The sequence below is a fragment of the Leptidea sinapis genome, chromosome 30 (genome assembly GCF_905404315.1).
Source record: "Leptidea sinapis chromosome 30, ilLepSina1.1, whole genome shotgun sequence".
NCBI classification, from domain to species: Eukaryota; Metazoa; Arthropoda; class Insecta; order Lepidoptera; family Pieridae; genus Leptidea; species Leptidea sinapis.
This window is the reverse complement of record NC_066294.1, coordinates 2,875,432-2,895,836: the sequence shown is the minus strand read 5'-3', so window position 1 is coordinate 2,895,836 and position 20,405 is coordinate 2,875,432. Positions and strand designations below refer to the sequence as shown.

General features: G+C 37.9%; 2 protein-coding genes across 2 annotated transcripts; both read right to left on the bottom strand.

The window, feature by feature from the left end:
• Positions 1-5,523: 5,523 nt before the first annotated feature.
• On the bottom strand, positions 5,524-10,375 carry LOC126973881 (UDP-glycosyltransferase UGT5-like). The gene is made up of 4 exons (XM_050821239.1): positions 9,092-10,375; positions 8,702-8,924; positions 6,620-6,839; positions 5,524-5,838 (listed from the first exon to the last, which is right to left on the bottom strand). The coding sequence occupies exons 1-4, from the start codon at positions 9,908-9,910 to the stop codon at positions 5,577-5,579; spliced, it is 1,524 nt and encodes a 507-aa protein (XP_050677196.1). The 5' UTR covers positions 9,911-10,375; the 3' UTR covers positions 5,524-5,576.
• A 2,194-nt stretch (positions 10,376-12,569) lies between these two features.
• LOC126973901 (uncharacterized) lies at positions 12,570-19,739 on the bottom strand. The gene is made up of 5 exons (XM_050821269.1): positions 19,631-19,739; positions 15,976-16,740; positions 14,573-14,777; positions 13,405-13,558; positions 12,570-12,804 (listed from the first exon to the last, which is right to left on the bottom strand). Exons 2-5 carry the CDS (start codon positions 16,343-16,345, stop codon positions 12,631-12,633), a joined length of 903 nt encoding a protein of 300 aa, XP_050677226.1. The 5' UTR covers positions 16,346-16,740; positions 19,631-19,739; the 3' UTR covers positions 12,570-12,630.
• Positions 19,740-20,405: the final 666 nt, after the last annotated feature.

The window sequence follows — 20,405 nt, the reverse complement described above, 5'->3', positions numbered from 1 at the left end:
AAAGATGACGTGAGTATTCGAGGTAGATGAGTCAGTGAGGTCGGTTGTCAAATATTAACTTACCGCGACGCCTGTGTTTCTTATATTCCAGTCATTGGTACATATTATGTTTTTTTTTTTCAAGCAAAAGGGTGGTGTTGCGACTGCCTCGCTAGTGCAGTGCATCTTCGATGTTCGCTGTAGCACACATCGACTTTCGTGCGGTGATCTGCTTGAAATACGCCTCATTACGACAGCGAGTGGGATGCAGCTTCCACAGTATCCTGAAAATTATTTCTTATAACATGGACTGCACTTTAGAGCACAGATTACGTTTAAGTTTAAATAAAACAAGATTTAAAAATTACTTTGCTTAAGAAGTTTCACTTCTGATATCATTCATTCAAAATATCAGATTCAAAATGGTATCAAAAAATTAAGTATTTAAAAAAAGTAAGTTTTAAGTAAGGTGGAACAAATTATTATCGGAGGCAACTTGTATATCTTATTTTTTGACTTGTTTTATAGGTAGATAGATAACCTAAGAATGGTTAATAATATGTCGCGCCATATTTTTACATACCATTTCATACCATGCCGTTCAGTTCAGTATTACCTAGTAGGTATAACCGAGGTTCGGCGAAGGTATTCTATTTTTCTGGTGGTCTGGTGTAATATTAGAACAATATAATAATCCTAACTCGTGAACCAGTCGTGGGCTGAGACGTCGCGTAGCAACACACCGGACCAGACGGATTGGACTACAGCTCACAGGGTGGTAGACACAGACAAGTAAATGTAGGCAATTAATAGATTTCTTCCATTTAAAACAGACGGCCTAAACGGGATTTTTCCTGGGTTGCTACAGTGGAGTGGCACCGGGTTACTGACCTTGCATCTCACTGCTATATACAGGACTTGTATGGCATACCGATAGGCGATACGTGCCACTCCGGAGGGAGGTGAAAGTAGTATTTATTCCTACGCCCGGCAAGAGTGACTTCACGAATATCAAATAATTTAGGTATAGGTTCTCAACGTGGGCGATAACGCCCCCTTGTTGGCGTATGAGACTTTCGTGGGGGGGCAGTAGAAGACCCAGAGAAAATTAGGGGGCATTGAGATGGCGCAGATGGGGCGTGGGTAGATTAAAAAATATAGTCTAAAAAGGCAAAAAAATACACGAAAATACTCTAGAAAAAAACATATTCTCAAAGTGGACGGTGAGCAAAATAAGGTTGAGAAACTATGGTTTACACCAATCAGCCTCACATCCTTTCTGATGAAGACCTTAGAGAGACTTTGCGATAGGGATATTAGGAAAAATGCTCTCCTACTTATCAAACAACATGCCTATAGTCAACCGAATCTGCCCTTTACTGTGTAACATCGCTTGTACGTCTATCACGCAAATAATCAACTTTAGGCGCATTTATTGATATTGTAGGCGCGTTTGACAAATCCCTTTTACTCGAATAGGCCGAGCGCTAGCTGAGCAATGTCGATACTACAATTGCTGGGTGGATAGACAACATGTTGAGGCACAGAGCGATACGCTTTACTGTGATCACCAGCACAAGATATGTGATGGCAACTGGATGTCCACAAGGAGGGTTACTTTCGTCACTTCTTTGGAACCTTGTGGTAGACGAGCTCATCGCGTAGCTAAATTAAAAGAAACTGCACATAGTAAGCTATGCGGACGATCTCGCCGTTCTAATAACAGGACCATTTGAGAATGTTTTATGTCGTCTCATGAGATCTGCCTTTAAAATAATTGAAGAATGGTGCACACAATATCGACTAACCGCTTCTATCCATCAAAGACGGAGTTAATAGTCTTCACCAACAAACGCAGCTAAGCAATCTTACATTAGCAAAATTGTTCAATACTGAGATAAGCCTTACTAAGGAAGTTAAAGACCTGGGGGTCATACTGAACAGTAAGCTGTTCTGGAATAAATACACAGATCACAAGCTGGAAAAAACATGTATCATATTTTTGCAGTGCAGAAGACTCGTAGGGAGAACCTGGATTCTTGCTCCAAAGATATGTAGATTTATTTATTTAATTAAGGTACAAAAACGATTACAAAGTAAAACATATGAAATATAAAAATAAAGATCTTATCACTATAAAATTGTAAATCTAAGTAGTGTATTTACATTCACATTGAAAATATGTAAGTACAACTAATATTTGAGTTCTATGGTACAGTGCTTCTTAATTATTATTTTAAAATTATATGAACTTTGACTAAATATGTCGGTTTCACAATTTTTATTACTACTTAACTCGTTACATAATTGGCACATACGATGAAGTGGATTATTATATGCGACACTGTTGTAAGAGGTTGCAAAAATTTTAAGGCACACGAGTGGCTTGCTCTTGGTTTTTTTTTATGGAATAGGAGGACAAACGAGCGTACGGGTTGTTGTTAAGTGATCACCGCCGCCCACAATCTCTTGCAACACCAGAGGAATCAGAGGAGCGTTGCCGGCCTTAAGGAAGGTGTATGCGCTTTTTTTGAAGGTACCCATGTCGTATCGTCCCGGAAACACTGCACAAGGAAGCTCATTCCACAGCTTTGTACCACACAAATTTTCTTGCGAGTAATAAAGTGAACATCTGTTAATAAATCATTGCCCATGAAAGTCCCATGCACAATCCTGTGTAGGATAGCCATGTCAGCAATTTCTCGCCTGCATTTAAGAGTTTTAAATTTAAAATATACCAAGTGGTCCTCATACTCAGGTATGGCTCGTCTCAATCCCATTCTCTTACTTAATTCTCTAATGCCATGCCCAGACTGAGGAACAGTACTCAAGTTGCTGTCTTACTAGTGAGGTGTAAAGTATCTTTAGCGAATCTATATGCTTGAATGGTTTTGATGTGTGCATCATAAATCCTAGCATCCTACTTGCTTTTTTCACGATGGTTTCATAGTGGTGTTTAAAACTTGATGATGATCGAACCACACACCTAAATCACGTACAACACCAACCCTGACTAAATTGGTACCATCTATGGAATAGTTAAAATTTATTGTGTTTCTTTTTTTCGTGAATCTAATAAATTGACTTTTTTATATTTACTGACATGTCGTTAGTTTAACACCATTCATTTAGAGTATTAACGTTATCCTGAAGTAAATAGCAATCTTCAATTCTTGATACCTGAGTGTATAATTTAATATCATCAGCATAAGCTAAACATTTACATGTCATTTTATCAAGAAGGTCATTGATGCAGGCAAAAATAGCAGGGGTCCTAAATTTGAGCCCTAAGGGACCCCGGAAGTGGGTTCAAAAGGAATAGATTCAAATCATACAATGCAACTATCTGGCAACGATTCATGAGATAACTATGTAACCAACGATGAAGATTACCATTAAAACCTAAGTGTTCTAGCTTGTTTAAGAGAATAAAATGATTGACACGAACGAAAGCTTTAGAAAAATCAATAAACACTGAGTCAACTTGGGATTTACTATTAAAGGATTGCATAAGTAATTTGAATATGTTAACAGATTGGATGCAGTAGACTAACCACTGACAAAGCCATATTGAACCAGATTAAGTCTATGCTTGAAATTATTATAGAGTGAATTATAAACCATACTGTCAAATATTTTGGCAAAACAGTTAGTCAGTTAACAGTCAGTTTTGTCGCCTGCTTTATGTATGGGAGTGATTTTAGCAATTTTCCATAGCTAAGGAAAAACCCCTTTACTAAGTGATTTGTTTATAATAATTGTCATTTTTACTTTAAAAGACGACGCACAGATCTTAATAAATATTGGTGGTATCATATCTGGTCCACTACTTTTGTTAATGTCGATTTTGTTGATGTGCTTATATACTTCATATTCAGAAAATTTAATTGAACATATTGAGTAACTGGAACTTGGAAAATCTGGATTATACGCTGTGGTTGAGTTATTAGATTTGTAAACAGATGAGAAGTATTCAGCAAAAAGATTCGATATATCATTTCCAGAGCTAGCAGTTTTATTCAAATATCTAATTGACTTAGGCAGATCATTGGTAATACGCTTAGATTTGGTATATCGCCAAAATGCTTTCACATTATTTTTAAGACAGCACTCTATATTACATATTATAAAAGACCGGAAACATTGGTTCATCAATAATTTTGAGCGAGTCCTTAGCAGAGCATACTGATCATAGTCGATCGCTTTATACTGCAGTCATTAGACCAATTATCACCTACCGAACAATAGCTTGGTGGCCCAGGACAGAGCTTGCGACCATACAAACCAAGTTGCAGTGATTCCAGCAGCTGGGCTGCACAGCCATTACTGGATGCATGCGCACTATGCCAATGTATGCAACAGAAACCATTCTGGAGCTAACACCGCTTGACATACAAATTCAGCATGTGGTGAAAATGCCGGTTCGCCGCCTGAAGCTATGGGTGTATGTCAGAATGAAGACTGCCTTATAGGAAATCTCTGGAACAGAGTAAGATAGGATTTCCCACTCTGTGATAGAATACCCAAAACATCATCTTTCAAAAGAATTTCATATTCAACTGTTGAGATTATAGACTATAGGGATAAGACCGGTCAGGAGTAAATGAACTGAAAATTTACACAGACGGTTCGAAAATGGTAGCCGGAACTGGATCTTCTCACATGAACTATATCTACACACCTGAATACTCTTAGGCACACACAGCTCCATATTATAATGCGAATGTGTAGCCATCAAGGAAGCTGCAAACGCGATACTAAGAAGGAAAGTACATCGATATAATATCCGAATTCTATCCGATAGGATGGCGGTACTGACTGCGCTGAGGAGCAATACTTATAACTCAGCGCTGATATACAAGTGTCACCAACCTTTAGAACGAGCTGCCTCTAACAACTGGGTAACTCTGCAACAGATCAATGGACCCAGCGGTTCGTTCCAGCGTCCAGCGGGGATCAGAGACCCAAATGGCTGGCCCGGGGCCACTGCCCTTCAGCCAAATGCCCGTCCCGTCATGGATACAATCTCTCACCAACAACCTACACTACACCCGATGGAACGGACAGTCCTGAGTGCAGTGCAGATGAAACGGTCAATCCTGGAATGTACTGGGGTGGCCAAAAAACAAGCAAAAACCTTAGTAAATACAAGGTCGCTCCAGGAAGCCTGCGAATGCCCCTGAAGTGTTCTGGACTTCTGGAAGGAGCTGGGCTGGTTGAAATGACTGGCCAACACTGCACGCAAAATGAACCCAACTTAGCGGTCTAAATGCGGAAACAGGAGCCTCTTACCCAATACCAATAGTCACACGCATTTACGTTCGCTGAGTGTTCTCCGCATTTGTTATACCTCGAGTTGAGTATGTTTATTCCTCGGTGCAACTTTTGGGAATGTTTAGATTGGGCTGAGTACATTGATCGTTAAATGCCAAAAGGACGTGTTTTGAAAGGAAAACCGAGACAATTGGTGCTACAACTTCATGATTACTTTGAACAAAAAAAATTAAAATGGCGGGAAACTTTCTTTTATAATAAAAAGCTAACTGTTATCAGAAATTACTTTTATTACAAAATCAAAGTCTTAATTTTGGTTTGCGCTATAAGGTCCGCATCACATATTTCCACATAAGACGTATTCCAACAGCTACTACAACAGCTGATGCACCAACAAGTGACAACATCGTCAATATAAACTGCATCTCGTAGTACTGCGCCCTGGACATGTTGGCTGCTGCAGCCCGCATGTGTCTTGCTCCTCCGTGACGCAGCACGTACTCCGTCCAATACACCGCTCGCTCCAGGCTTCTGTGCGGCTCATCCTTCATCAAGTCACGAAGTAGAACCATATTTTCTTTATAGCTGAAAAACAAATTATTAAATTCAAATGACACCTCTAACTTGATTAAAAAGATATTAAATAGAAAATGATTAGATTTGGGCTCTGCGATATCCACTCGTGGACCACTGGATGTCCACTAAGTGACTGCCTATCGCAACAAATGGACGCTGAACGACGAGCCGGACCGCACCGTGTTCTAGGTTACTTTAATGAGCCACAAACGAAACATACTGTACATTGAAATCTACATACATAGAAATTTACATATTCTTGTTAACAATTTAGGGAGTCACGTGTTCTAAAATAATACCACTAAAGCCGTTATAGTCATCATTACAGAATTTTGAGAAGAAGTCATTAATAGTCACAAAGTAAAAGTATCCATGTCTGTTAAGATATACATCTAACAGTTTAACATAAATAAAATCCGAAGCAAGAAGCGACGTACTGTACTAGATCAGAGTGAACTTTTAGGACGCGCGCGATCTCTGAAACCCAAAATCGACACCGTGATGTTAGGTGGTTCATTAATCCATTTGCATCTTTGAACTTTTGCTATCATGTGTCTACTCCCTCGATCACCCGTGGTTTTCTTCACCAGACCTAAGTTTTTTTTACAATCGGACCATGAATATGGTTTAAAATAAAAATAAAATACACCTATTAAAACCAAAAACAAACTAACATATTCAACGACGGATTTGCGAGTTAAGAAATGTACCTACAAGCAAATATATAAGTAAATATGACTAGATTTGACACGATTTTAAGTGAATATTTAATTATTTTAATATAATTAACCTAGTATCGTTCAATACTATATCGATTGCAGTTTTGAGTTTTTCTTTATCCAAAGTCTTGAAATCAAGTCTCAATCCAATTTTGTGGTGAACATATTTCTCCACATTATACCATTGGTCAGCAAACATTGGAATACCAATAACAGGAACCCCCGCATTGATGGCTTCTTCTGTAGATTGAAGACCTCCTTGTGTTATAAATAGTTTTACGCTTGGGTGATCTAAAATGAAAATATATTCATATTTTCTTTAAATAATCTCTTAAAAACAAATTAATAATGAAAAACTTAACGTTATAATTAGTAATGATTATTAGTATTTAATAAAAGAGTAATAGAATATTGGTTGAGTAGTTTAATAAAGTAAAATTACTTAGAATTTACGACTACACGATATTCAATTTGTTCGTATATTTTTTTTTATGGAATAGGAGGACAAACGAGCGTACGGGTCACTTGGTGTTAAGTGATCACCGCCGCCCACATTCTCTTGCTACACCAGAGGAATCACAAGATCGTTCCCGGCCTTTAAGGAAGGTTTACGCGCGGTTTTTTTGAAAGTACCCATGTCGTATCGTCCCGGAAACACCGCACAAGGATGCTCATTCCACAGCTTTGTAGTACGTGGAAGAAAGCTCCTTGAAAACCGCACTGTAGAGGACCGCCACACATCCAGATGGTGGGGATGATATCCTAACTTGTGGCGTGTCGTGCGAAGGTGGAATTCGGCGGCATGAATCCTGATTTATGTTCGGGGAGTGTTCCGAGGAGCTGTTTAACAGGTTAAACAGCTCCTCGGAACACTCCCCGTCTTATATGCGGTAGGAAACACACAATGAAGCGACGTCTCTACGCAACGCCAAGTGATGCAGCCGTTCACAGAGCACTGGGTCCCCGACAATTTGAGCTACTCTGCGTTGCACGCGGTCAAATGGATCGAGCTGATACTGGGGTGCGCCAGACCAGAGATGACAGCAATACTCCATTAGTGGCCGGACCTGCGCTTTGTAGAGCGCTAGAATGTGGGCCGGCTTGAAGTATTGCTGTGCTCTATTGATGACGCCCAGCTTCTTCGAAGCCAATTTGGCTTTGCCCTCCAGGTGGCCACGGAACTTTCAATTGCTCGAGATTTCGAGACCCAGTATTCCGATACTAGGCGAGGCTTTAAGGGAAGTGTTGTCGAAGCGCGGTGATACAGCAAATGGGGTTTTTTTAGTGGTAAACGAGCAAACTTGAGTCTTCTGGGGGTTGAATTGGACAAGGTTCAATTTACCCCATTCCGCGACCTTCTCGAGAGAGGACTCGATAGAAGACTCAAGTTTCTCCCGGCACTGGTCAACGCTTTCCCGAGAGAGACCTGCATGGCCCGTGTATACGGTATCACCAGTGCTGTAGTCTGCATAGCAATGTATGTTGGAGGTGTCCAACATATCATTGATATGCAGACGAAACAGCTCGGGAGATAGCACACAGCCTTGGGGCACTCCAGCGTTCACGGGCTTGGGATTCGAGCAAAAACCGTCGACAACGACTTGTATGCTGCGCCCAGCGAGGAAGCTGGAGGTCCACTTGCATAAGCTCTCGGGAAGCCCAAATGATGGAAGTTTTGAGAGGAGCGCCTTGTGCCATACACGATCAAAGACCTTCGCTATATCCAGGCTAACTGCCAGGCCTTCCCTCTTGCTTTCAATAGCCACCGCCCTTCTATGTGTTAGGTGTACCAGAAGATCACCTGCCGACCGACCATGGCGAAAGCCGTATTGTCGGTCGTTGATCAACTGGTGACCTTCATATATATATTCTTGGATTATGCTGTAGGTTCTCCAAACCGCGTTTTTGTGGGCTATAATTCCAACGATCCTATTTCCTTACGCACGGATGTTGTCGCGGTCAATAGTCCAATATTAACATTGTTCAAAAATCATGATTGATTTATTTAACTATATGGTAAGTTGGACGAATAAAAATTAAAAATCGAAAACCAATTTACGTCTATTTGGCTATCATATAGTAAACACATCATGTAGTATATTTAATTGAAATTTCGTCCACAACATGATATAATTTGAGGGAAATAAACTTACACAAAAGGTCCGATTGCGGCAACCATTTCGATATTTTAATATTTGGAGGTTTTCCTGGTAATTCGTCTGTCTCCCATTTCCATAAGATATCATACGGCAAGTTTGAAAATACCCGTATGAACATTTGTATTTTGTCTCGGGGTAATTTCGACGACTGTGCATTACAACCGAAACTCAAGTATATTACCCCATTTTTAGATGAATCCAAATAATCTTGTAGGTCCTTAAAGATGAAAAGAGAAAGTGATGAATTCGATAAATCAATTACTCTAGGAAAATAATAATAAATAAATGAAGTAGCAGATAACAGTTAACACGGCTATAAATTGTAATCAAATGACTCCTTGATTCCTTTGCTTGATATATACTCTACTACACAATATATTTTACCTGTGGTAGATCATGCATTGGCTTTTCATAAATACCCCATATAGTAATGACGTTTTCAGGAATTGGTTGGTTATCTACCCATATAGGGTGCATATTGAGAAATAACATTTCTATATTGTTTCTCAGTACATCGTAATTCGGTAAATCATTCTCAATAATTCTCTGAAGAATATTGTGTTCCTGCTTTTCGAAATTATAATAGGCTTTCATGACTTTCCAATATTTATATGATTCATAAATTTCTTCCAAAAATGAACGCTGATATATTCTTTGACTTAACGCTATTGGGTATAATAAAGGGTGTATAGGCGCTCCCACAATATCACCACTGCCCAACATCATTCCAAACGAGCTTATTTGTATTACAGGAACTTTATACAAATGTGAAAATATCAAAGATGGTCTGGAAACAGCTTCAAGTATTATCAAATCAAATTTGATATTTTTATTATTTATTATATCTTGAACACCTTTTGATAATAACTGCACTTCAATAAGCCTTAAGTGGACGTCTAAAAGATTATAAACGTTATTCAAAACAAAATCCTTGGCACCGAACTCATGATGGTCAATATACTTTTCTGTCCATATGTCGTATGAAACATCATGTACATCTATTTCTGTTAGATTTTCAAATTTGGAACTTGTGAACACTGGATCGGGTGTAATAACGTTCACCTCATGACCACGACGAGCTAATTCCTGCACCAAGGGGCGAAATACCACTTGATGACTTATTGATGGTGTTGGAATTACTGCCAGTATTCTTGATGCACTTATTCTTCCTATTATTATTGTCATTATTAATAATTTATACATCTTTAGAACGTTAACTAACCACACTTTGATAGTTGCTAGGGCTCCGTTTAATTATGGACCTTAAGTTACTTTTTTTGTTATGATTAATTAAATTAAGTTTTCTCGTGGGCATCGAGTGATTGATATTGGTAATAGTAGTGTAAATTACAAGAATAAGAATGAAGCAAATAAGATATGGCAAGTATAATATATTTTAAAAGCATTAACATTGAAACTAAGCCTTTAATATACAAGAGTGTTTTTTTATCAATTAACTTTATATATTTTGAATGATTAATTAGATTAGATTTATTATCCTTAATAATTATGATTATTTATTATTTATTTATTTCACACAACATTTTAGGAAGATCACTACATAAATATACGTATATAAATTAGTAGGATTATTTTCGAATTTCACACTTTTACGGAACAGGAAAATTACTTAACTGGTGATATGTTCGGTACGAAAACTCAACCAAGAATGCCTGAGAATGATCCACAAAAAATTGGGCACTCACTTTTAAAGTCAAGTGACAAACAATTATTAACGTCGTCTGTTAGTACAGAGAACACCTGTACAACTATTATCCAAATAGGTAAACTACGTGTTACTAAATTAATGTAAAATAATTGTATGGAAAAGAATTATAATTATGTTGCGAGATAAAATATTTCAATATTAATTGTGTAAAGCGGTTTTAACTAATTAACTATTATTTTTATAACAGTTTTTACGAGTACGAAACGATAGGGTTAATCAGTTTAATGACAGCCACTAAGTTATCTATAATAATGAAAGTTGACTTTGAATAATAATTAGTTATATTGTGTTTAGTTAATTTTGCCTATATATTAAGAGGCTGTATAATAGTTGTTTTCTTATTTTAATAAAGATTATTATTATTATTTTTATTTTGTGGCGGCCACTATATTTTCGCCTGGCCACACTAGATTTAAGTTTTTATTATTATGCCCGTCAGGTTGGCAATAGAGATTTTAGCTTGGGGAAGCTATGTAATGTAACGAGTTAATATGGTGTGAATATAAGTTAAGTTCCTTGATGTGAGTCGTTTTCATTAACCAAACACCTAAGTGATAGTCTGTTCAGTTATTATTGCAGTTAATAGTGAACCTCGACAATTTTATAATTTGAAACACAACCGTGCCTAATTACGGCCTTATAATTTGGTATAAAGTTATACCTGAGAATAAATCAAAAATATGCAAAATTTTACAAATAGGTAGGTAAGTATCTATCCCTACTCTGTGCAAATAGACATTTTGCTTATGATTGGTTTATGGAGACCTAATTCGGACGTATAACGCTTCCCGCGTTTATTTGCAAGGCTGCTTAACATTATATGAGGGTAATCATTGTATTTACAGCGCTATCAGCAATATTAACAACAAACTTTAGACATTCCTATACATACCAATAAATGTTTGTCTCATATTAAAAGTGATAGAGTATTTATTTAATGCATAGGGTAAAAATTATAAAATAATCTATCGGTAGTGCTTGACACTTTTTTATGGATGTTTAATTATTATAAAATTGATTTTTATTTATTTATTTAATTGTTATGGTATCTTTATTCTTAAAATAATAAAGGAGACGGGGATTTCTGGGACAAAATGTAATAAGTTGAGATATGGTTTAAAAAAATTGTCACTTTTTTCTATTTCAAAGTATAGAAAATTACCCTGATTCGCAATCTAGAAAACGAGAAATCTTAACATTAAGATTTCATTATCTTAAAATTCACGATTAAAATGGGATATTGATAACTATAGTCGATTAATTTGAATGAGTTAATACAATTCAACCCAAAACCACTTGCACCAGATGATTGATTCAATAAAAGTACCGAAAAATACACTATAAAAAAATAAATATCAACTTAATATTAAATACAAAGAAATCGATCGAAGAAAAAGTCGATTCTGAATCTCGTTCTGTATTTTTTATCTGTGCTAACAGTCACAGCTATAGAATTGTGGAGAATGTCAATTGTCAATCACTCGTTTGTTGTATCGTTTGTTACGCGATTTGTCATTTGAGTGTTTCCCGTTGTTTTATTAATATTTACCTTCTTTCTATTTGACTTTTGATAATGCTAAACTTGTACGATCATTATCGTACAACAAAAAAATAATCGCATTTCAAAAATCAGCTGTTTTAATATAGATTGTTGCCCATATATTGCATAACCTCAATTTTACAAAACCTCATATAACTCTGCTTTTAGATTGTCAAAAATCCTCAAATTCTCAGTGATGCTTTTTAAATTTATAAGCTATTTATTAACACCAATTTCATCCTTTTACATCTTGGCCCAATAATGTATGAAAGGGTCTCCTTTATTGAATCTTAAATAGTTTACAGGTTTATGAACCTTTAAAATCCTTTTAGCCAACCACGATAAAATCGGTCGAGCCGTTCAAAAGTTACAAGAGGTTTACATACATCCATACACACACACACACACATACAGTACGTACGGACACCATCGCGGGAATAGTCAGGGAAGCTTCCAAAGACCTTAAAACGTCGAGATCTGATGAAAACTCCATTTCGAAAAATGGGGTTTAACCCATAACTTACAGAATTATCTGAGATTTTCAAATTAGCGGGAATTTAATAAAGTTTTGGTAATGAATAAAACAATCAATATAATTTTTACAATTTATTTCCGCCCCGTAACTACTCTAAACTCTACGTGTCTCTTATATATTTAATGACCCGCTGATAACTCAACAACTTTACTGTTGATTGCGAGGAGCTCCTTCACGTATTCCTCGTCAGCCATGATGGTAGCCAGCTTATTCAGGGTTGACAGCAATTCACCATCCCTCAGCCGCAACTGTTCATTACACTGCTCTACCTCATTGACAAGCTCTTCTGGGATCTGAAAATAGAAAATAAGAATAATTTATTTAAATCGATCTTTTTACATTTGCATTGTAATTAAATTACAGTAAGTTTCCATATTTTACAAGATTATATGTATGACTACATTGTGATTGTCAATTAATCGCCTCACCAGTGGGAGGCTCCTTTGCACAGGATGCCGGCTAGATTATGGGTACCACAACGGCGCCTATTTCTGCCGTGAAGCAGTAATGTGTAGGCATTATTGTGTTTCGGTCTGAAGGGCGCCGAAGCTAGTGAAATTGTCTCAATGTGACAAGCGCAGTTGTAGCGCCGCACATAATTTTTGGGTTTTTCCAAAATCCTGAGCGGCACTGCATTGTAATAGTCAGGGCGTATCAAAAACCATCAGCTGAAAGTCCTGCTCGAGTCGTCCCTTATTGTCATAAAAAGAAAACATGCTTGCAAGTACAGCTTCAGGCGACTGTAGACTTGACAGTAGAGGCCTTTACGTTTTAATTTCAACTTGACACACGTTCCCGAGATAAAGGGTCTTGGATCCGCTTTTTTCCTTTTGAGGTACGGAACTCTTACAGATCAGAATTTAGAGATACTCATATTTTTATCAACAATGTACCTTCTGCAGTTGTAAGAAAGATTCAAACTTCAATTTCTTGCGTTGTTTGCCATTGTTGCCGTCGAAAAATATCGTGAATTGTTGAGTCTTCTCCTTGACCGGGAAGTAGATACCCGCAATTAGGTGGCCTTTAGGATTCCTGGCCAGAAGACTCCTGAAACAAAAATAAGGAATTACAGTAAAATTACCAGTTAGACTTATACCCCCTTATTCACCTTAAAGCATTGCTAATTCTCACTCTGTCTTCTTCTATTGACCTAAATCAGAATGAGAAAAAACACTCCTTAGCGGCTGTTTTAAGTTAGCGGACCATTATGAATAAGGGGGATAGTGTCTTAAGAACATGTGTAACTGATGACTAGTTTTAGACAATTTTTATCGAAATGCAAAGTTTTTACATGAAATAGTAGTAAACCGGAAAAAGGAGAGGGACTTTGTAAAGTGCTTATAGGTGCTGAATAACTATAATTAATAAGAAATCAACTGGTAAACAATATTTTCAATGAATTTACATTTACAGGAAATGAAATTTAAGGGAAATTAACATGGGATTTGAAATAACATTTCCTATAAATTAAGTTTGAATGAAATTATCATATACTGGAAATCAGAATTGACTGGAAAAGATCAATATACTGTTTCGTATCATTAGAATGAGGCATTAATACGACAAACAAATTAAATTAGAACTGTCATTAATCACCAGGTGAGCTGAACCTCTGATACAACAACACGTCATTGGCGCCAAACCCGACCTGACCACTTGAGACGCTATATCCACTTGTGTTTACAATAGTCGAGTCATAATGCGCTTTATGTTACGGATTGCTAGATAAACAAGCTTGGTTATAATAAACAAAAAACGGGATTTATGATCTTTGTTTTATGGCTCTCCTCCTCCACGCTGAACCAAGAGCAATTAATAATACACCCGGTAAAAAAATCTCTCTGCTGTTTTTATCTAGGGATACGTAGATATTGGCAGTTTTTTGACGGCTGTCTTGCCATGTCCACGGGGACACGGGGCATAGGACTATTGAAACGCTTGCCGTTTACTCTTATGCACTGGAGCACAGTAGACATGGAGCGTATGTGGAGCTCGTGCTGCCACGATATTTGCTGTATTTTTCTGAAAGGCTAAGAGAAGCTTTCAATAGCTCGTCCTTACCTTAAATCCCAGACCAAATTCCTCTTCTCAGTAACGTTGATAGCAGTAAGATATGGCTTGGCGACATAGATTAGTGACAGACGTTCATTGACGGTGGAACCCCTGGTGTCCCTCTCATGCCACTCCACGTAGTTGGAGTTGTTCAGGTTGAGTTGGTAGTTGTACTCCTTCCGGCTGTGAGGCTCATCGGATTGAATAAACCAACCTGTAGAAAAAATAAGATGTTATGAAACTTTCCTTAAGAGCCGAATAACCCGACTGAATATTCGGTTTCAAGATTTTTTAAAGTAGGTACACTATTTTTATTCAAACAAAATAAATCTTGTAAATTTATTTACAATACTATGATAAGATAAAATTAAAACTATCATTACGGGGATGCGTACCAAGAATACTGGCAGCATTTCCACGTTGGATAGCTAGCTATCCTAGCTAGCCTAGGCTGATCCGTTGACCGAAATAGCTGCCAGCGCTTGGGTTTCCAATAGCCTTATTGAGGCGCGAAGATAGTACTATGTACATTCTCCGCGCCTCTGGGCCCCACTTTTTTTATATATAAGAGGGGGCAAACGGGCAACGGGATGGACATCCGCAACAATAGGTGTTAAGAGATCCGTTGCCAGCCCTTAAGGTGGGAGTATGTTCTTTTCTTGAAGGTCCCTAAGCCGTATTGGCTCGGGAAAACAGCAGCCGGTCTTTGATTCCACTAAGTGGCTGTGCGATGCAAGAAATTTCTTGCGGGTGGTATTTTTCATTTTAACGTAATGTCCAGTGTTGGAAATCGGCCGCTGGAATCAACCCGAAAAGCTCCTCTGAGCACTCCCCGTGATGTTAAATTTCGACAAGTATCGGCATAAAACCTAGCTTCGGCACAAGTCTTGGGTTTCAGCGGAAAATCTATCGAAGTATCGGCCACAATCAAATAATAATAATAAACTCAGTAGGTAAACAATATAGGTAGTTTGGTTTCGGCCAAAAATTCAACAAAAAACGAAAATTCAATTTCGGTTGGGGTAGGAAACTATTTCGCTCGGACACTTTATAATATACACAGTGATGTTGGGTCGATGTAATACAACATCATTTGAGAAATATTTAACTCATGTAGGCTTCTATTGTATGATATGTATAATTGCTATCAATTTCGAAGATATATACTAGTCAGTGTTGGTAGCTCCCCCACAAGATGGACCGACGATTTGGTCAAGATCGCCGGAATAGTTGGATGAGGGCAGCGCAGGACCGTCGTCGTAATCTTTGGGGGAGCATTTGTCCAGCAGTGGACGTCTTCCGGCTGATGATGATGTATTACAGTGTTGCATATTTTGTTAGCTAAGTGCAAAAAGCACACTTAATGGTTTTACATATCAAAATTAGTAACAATAAGTAGTAAGTGAACGAACCTGTGTGTGGGTAACAGCGGTCTGCCATCACAGTGACGACGCGTGATACATGGTATCCCAGGTCCGAGAGGAACACTCCAGGCCGGCCGTTCACCCTGATGCTGATACACACCATGACGTGATCCTTCTCTGTCTCAATCAGAAAACCTTGAGGACCCGGAGAAGCTGTAGTATAATCATCCAGGTCTTTGATATTCTCGTCACACGACACCAGCATCATGGCCTTCGATATTCCAGGGAAATCGTTCTCGAGGACTTTCAAGCGTTTCATTGTCTCAATACCCAGACCGACACAGGTGTGTTTGTGAGCACGAATAGGTGGGTTGTACTTCGGGAAAAATTCCTCCAGGTTTTCAGCAGGAGACGCCATGTAGGAGTCATAGAGAGCGATGAAGTTGTTGACTGAGTCATAGTTTTCGGAGACAGCGAGCTTGCCCAATAGCACCTCAGCTTTTGCCACTAAATCCTCGTATTGCTGGAGGGAGAGACTCAAAGTGGGGCGCGTGACCCCCCACCGCGGCGGCGGCAGAGGGTGGTTCGCCGGCCACTGGGGCGCGGCGGGTTTCTGGTACTCTGACCCGAGTCAGCTCAACCATTCGGCGCCCCAGCGGCCCATCACGCGGCGGAGGGCGCGCTCCTCGCTCGAGCTGGACGCCATCTCTGTGGGAGCGGGGCCGGTTCCCCCCTCCCGAGCGGTCTCCGCGCTGCCTCGCGCACCCTGAGACCACTCACTGGCCTCACTTAACGGTTTTATATTTAACGTATCTGAAAACATTCCAACAAAATCTATTTTTAACCGACTTTATAAAAAGAAGGAGGTTCTTAATTCGTCGGTAGGTATGTTATATTTGTTATTTGAATATTACATTTCGGTTGGTTATTATAGACAGTTATCGTGAAATTCAGTTATTTTACCTACTATATAGTATAAATGAGAGTGAAATGTTAACGGGCTTAGAATAAATCATGGTGATACAAGCTCTCATTAACAAGCCCGACCCGAAGGCGAGGGTTTGTAATGTTGCGAGTTTGCACAATAACCTACACACACCAGTGTATCACACAACGTGTTTTATGTTCAAAGTTCAAAGAAACTGGGCGTCATAAATAGAGCACGGCAATACTTCAAGCCGGCCCACATTCTAGCGCTCTACAAAGCGCAGGTCCGGCCTCACATGGAGTATTGCTGTCATCTCTGGTCTGGCGCACCCCAGTATCAGCTCGATCCATTTGACCGCGTGCAACGCAGAGCAGCTCGAATTGTCGGGAACCCAGTACTCTGTGAACGGCTGGATCATTTGGCGTTGCGTAGAGACGTCGCTTCATTGTGTGTTTTCTACCGCATCTATCACGGGGAGTGTTCCGAAGAGCTGTTCAACCTGATTCCTGCCGCCGAATTCCACCTTCGCACGACACGCCACAAGTTAGGATTTCATCCCCACCATCTGGATGTGTGGCGGTCCTCCACAGTGCGGTTTTCAAGGAGCTTTCTTCCTCGTACCACGAAGCTGTGGAATGAGCTTCCGTGTGCGGTGTTTCCGGGACGATACGACATGGGTACCTTCAAGAAAAGCGCGTACACCTTCCTTAAAGGCCGGCAACGCTCTTGTGATTCCTCTGGTGTTGCAGGAGAGTGTGGGCGGCGGTGATCACTTAACACCAGGTGACCCGTACGCTCGTTTGTCCTCCTATTCCATAAAAAAAAAAAAAAAAAAAAAAAAAAAAAAAAAAAAAAAAAAAAAAAAAAAAAAAAAAAAAAAAAAAAAAATATGTACACTTATGGGAATTACTACCAAATCAAAGAATATCCTTTATAATAAGTTAAATTAATTAAATAATGAAACATATTTTACTCTCATTCTCAATTTTAACATACCTAACTACTTTCAGAAAATGGCGCGTTTTGCCATCGACTTTTTTTTTACATACGTACGTACGTAGACGCACGTATATACCTACAGCCTTTTCGATTATTGATAATTGTTTAAAACTGGTAACTAGTAACCATTTAAAAGAATTTTCAGTATTTACCGGACTCATTCATATTTCTGGGTATAAAATCTATCCGATTTTATTTATGTATGAAAAGTCCTTGCTACAAAACCTTTTAAATTGATGAAACTGAACTGTAAAATTAATGATCAAGCTCGTAAAAGAAAGTCACTACCGCGTAAAGAAATATGCCTATTCACAGATAATCTAAACTAAAGGATTCTAGATCTCTATGTGCGTATGCGAAAGATTTAATTTTCGAATCATAATTTAGGTATGTATAGCCTCTAAAAGTAGCTAGGTACGCAATGTTTATCAATAAAGGTATTGAAAGATATAAAATTATTACCCTATCTATTGAGATAAATGTACAATAATGCTTTAAGATTGTTCTTACAGCTTCAAAATACTCATTTAATACATATAACGTCAAATATGTGAGCCAGTTTAAACTGGTTACATCCTCTTCAATAACTGCATGAGGGGAAACCCTGTAGGTATGACTTGCCGTGACCGTAACCCCAGTATTCTAGAAAATACTATCTCAAACCGCGTTCAAGTAAAGTTGTATTGTTATTAGTTAACTATTCAAATAAGGTAAGCGTGACAATAGAATTTATTTATCCATTTATTGATTACGATACACTATTGAATATAATATATATCTAATCAAAACTTTAACTATAGTTCCGATCACTTCGAAGTGTGACATCTGTTAAAGTGTATTCAGCATTCACGAAACAAAAACAACACGTGAAAAACAAAAATCTTATATAGACTTATTATAGTCTAGATAGGGTCTCTTGCTGTTAGACAATCGATAAAAACAGAAATATTAATTTAGTGTGCATGACAAGCTACGTACACTCGGTTTTTGTATGACACTTTGTGTTAGTGTGCGTGAATTGCTCAAAATAGACGTTGGTTCTAAATCTTTTTCCACGTATTCAAAGCTGCCATAGTCTATCTAGACTTATAAATGATCTAAGATAAAAAAAAAATAAAAAAAAATCATTAAGCTAGTTTATGACATGATTTTTTTTAGGTAACTTATAATTTTGGACCCTTTATTACCTATATCGGAATATATCGATAGTGCTATATATATAATCATTTACTTTTATAAACATGGTTTAACTAGCTTCGTAGGTTCCTACCTATGTAACGCGATTTTCGTCGAACGTAAAACGTCAGATTGAATTGGAATTTGGCATTTGGCTTTTAATAACCCATGAGGTATGTTTGTCTGTATGTAACGTATATTTTCAAAACGTCAGATTTATTTGGAACTTTATACATTGATCAAGCACCGATGGAAATGCAATAATTTTGAAATATTCTGTCGGTCCCATTACCCATACACAGGATCTTTAGGATTAGCGTTTTTTTTATATCTGATAGGTACTCGGCATTGTCTGAGGCGCAATGGCGCGATATAACAATAACCATACAATCAGAACCCAATTCTTGGTTTATAATAATTAATACTTCTTAGTTGTAGGCTTCACAGAAAATAAAATAAAAAGGTAATTTTCCATAATTTTTATTTAGTTATGCAAAATAACATATTGTGTTTCATAAAGAAGGGAACGTTAAATAGTTTGGTTGGCAACAATATGATGAAATAATAATTTAGAGATAGGATAACGGATATGCAACATACCCATAACGGAAATCCGCGAAGTCCAAGTGGTATTTGTTGCCTTGTTTACTTCTTGAATGAAACTGGTTGGCGAATCGCAGCCGCGCTCTATATAAACCAATCATTATGCCAAACCGTCCCCGCCTCCCCTCAGCTTCACCCCTCGCACATCTGTCGGTGCGTCATTCGTAATTCGTAATACTCTTTGTATGTGTGCGTGATAATTGAGAATGCAGATATGTAAACAGACCGAGCGTTTCTAGAGAGTTGTAGAACTTTTTACATAAAGGTACTAACATAATACAATTTAATATAGATTTCTTAAATATTCAGATAAGCATATGTAGATATGCTAAAACGTAAGTTTATTGAGGTTTTTGTATTATAATAATATGTGTTTCAAAATGAGTAAGGATAACTAAACTATTATAATAAAAACACTTTTACGAACCACTTGAATAGAATATAATATATTCAATAATTTCGCTATAATCACAGCTATATACAAGTAACACTAGATGATTTTGGCTTTGGGCAGGTGCCCTCTAAGCCTTCATCGAAGGCGACCTACTCTAGGGGAGAGAGAGGCGCAAGCGGCACTCCCTATGGAGTATGCGCTGAGATACTTTAATAACCACACGATAGTCAAGTCTTGTTTTAAATAAGTAACTTAAGTAAGTTTTTTGCTATCACTAGTTCCATCTATCATGTATGTAAAATGATCGCCATGCTAATGAATTTGCAGCGTACCTAATAGAATAGATGGTAGCACTTTCAAAGCAAATTTTTATCATGT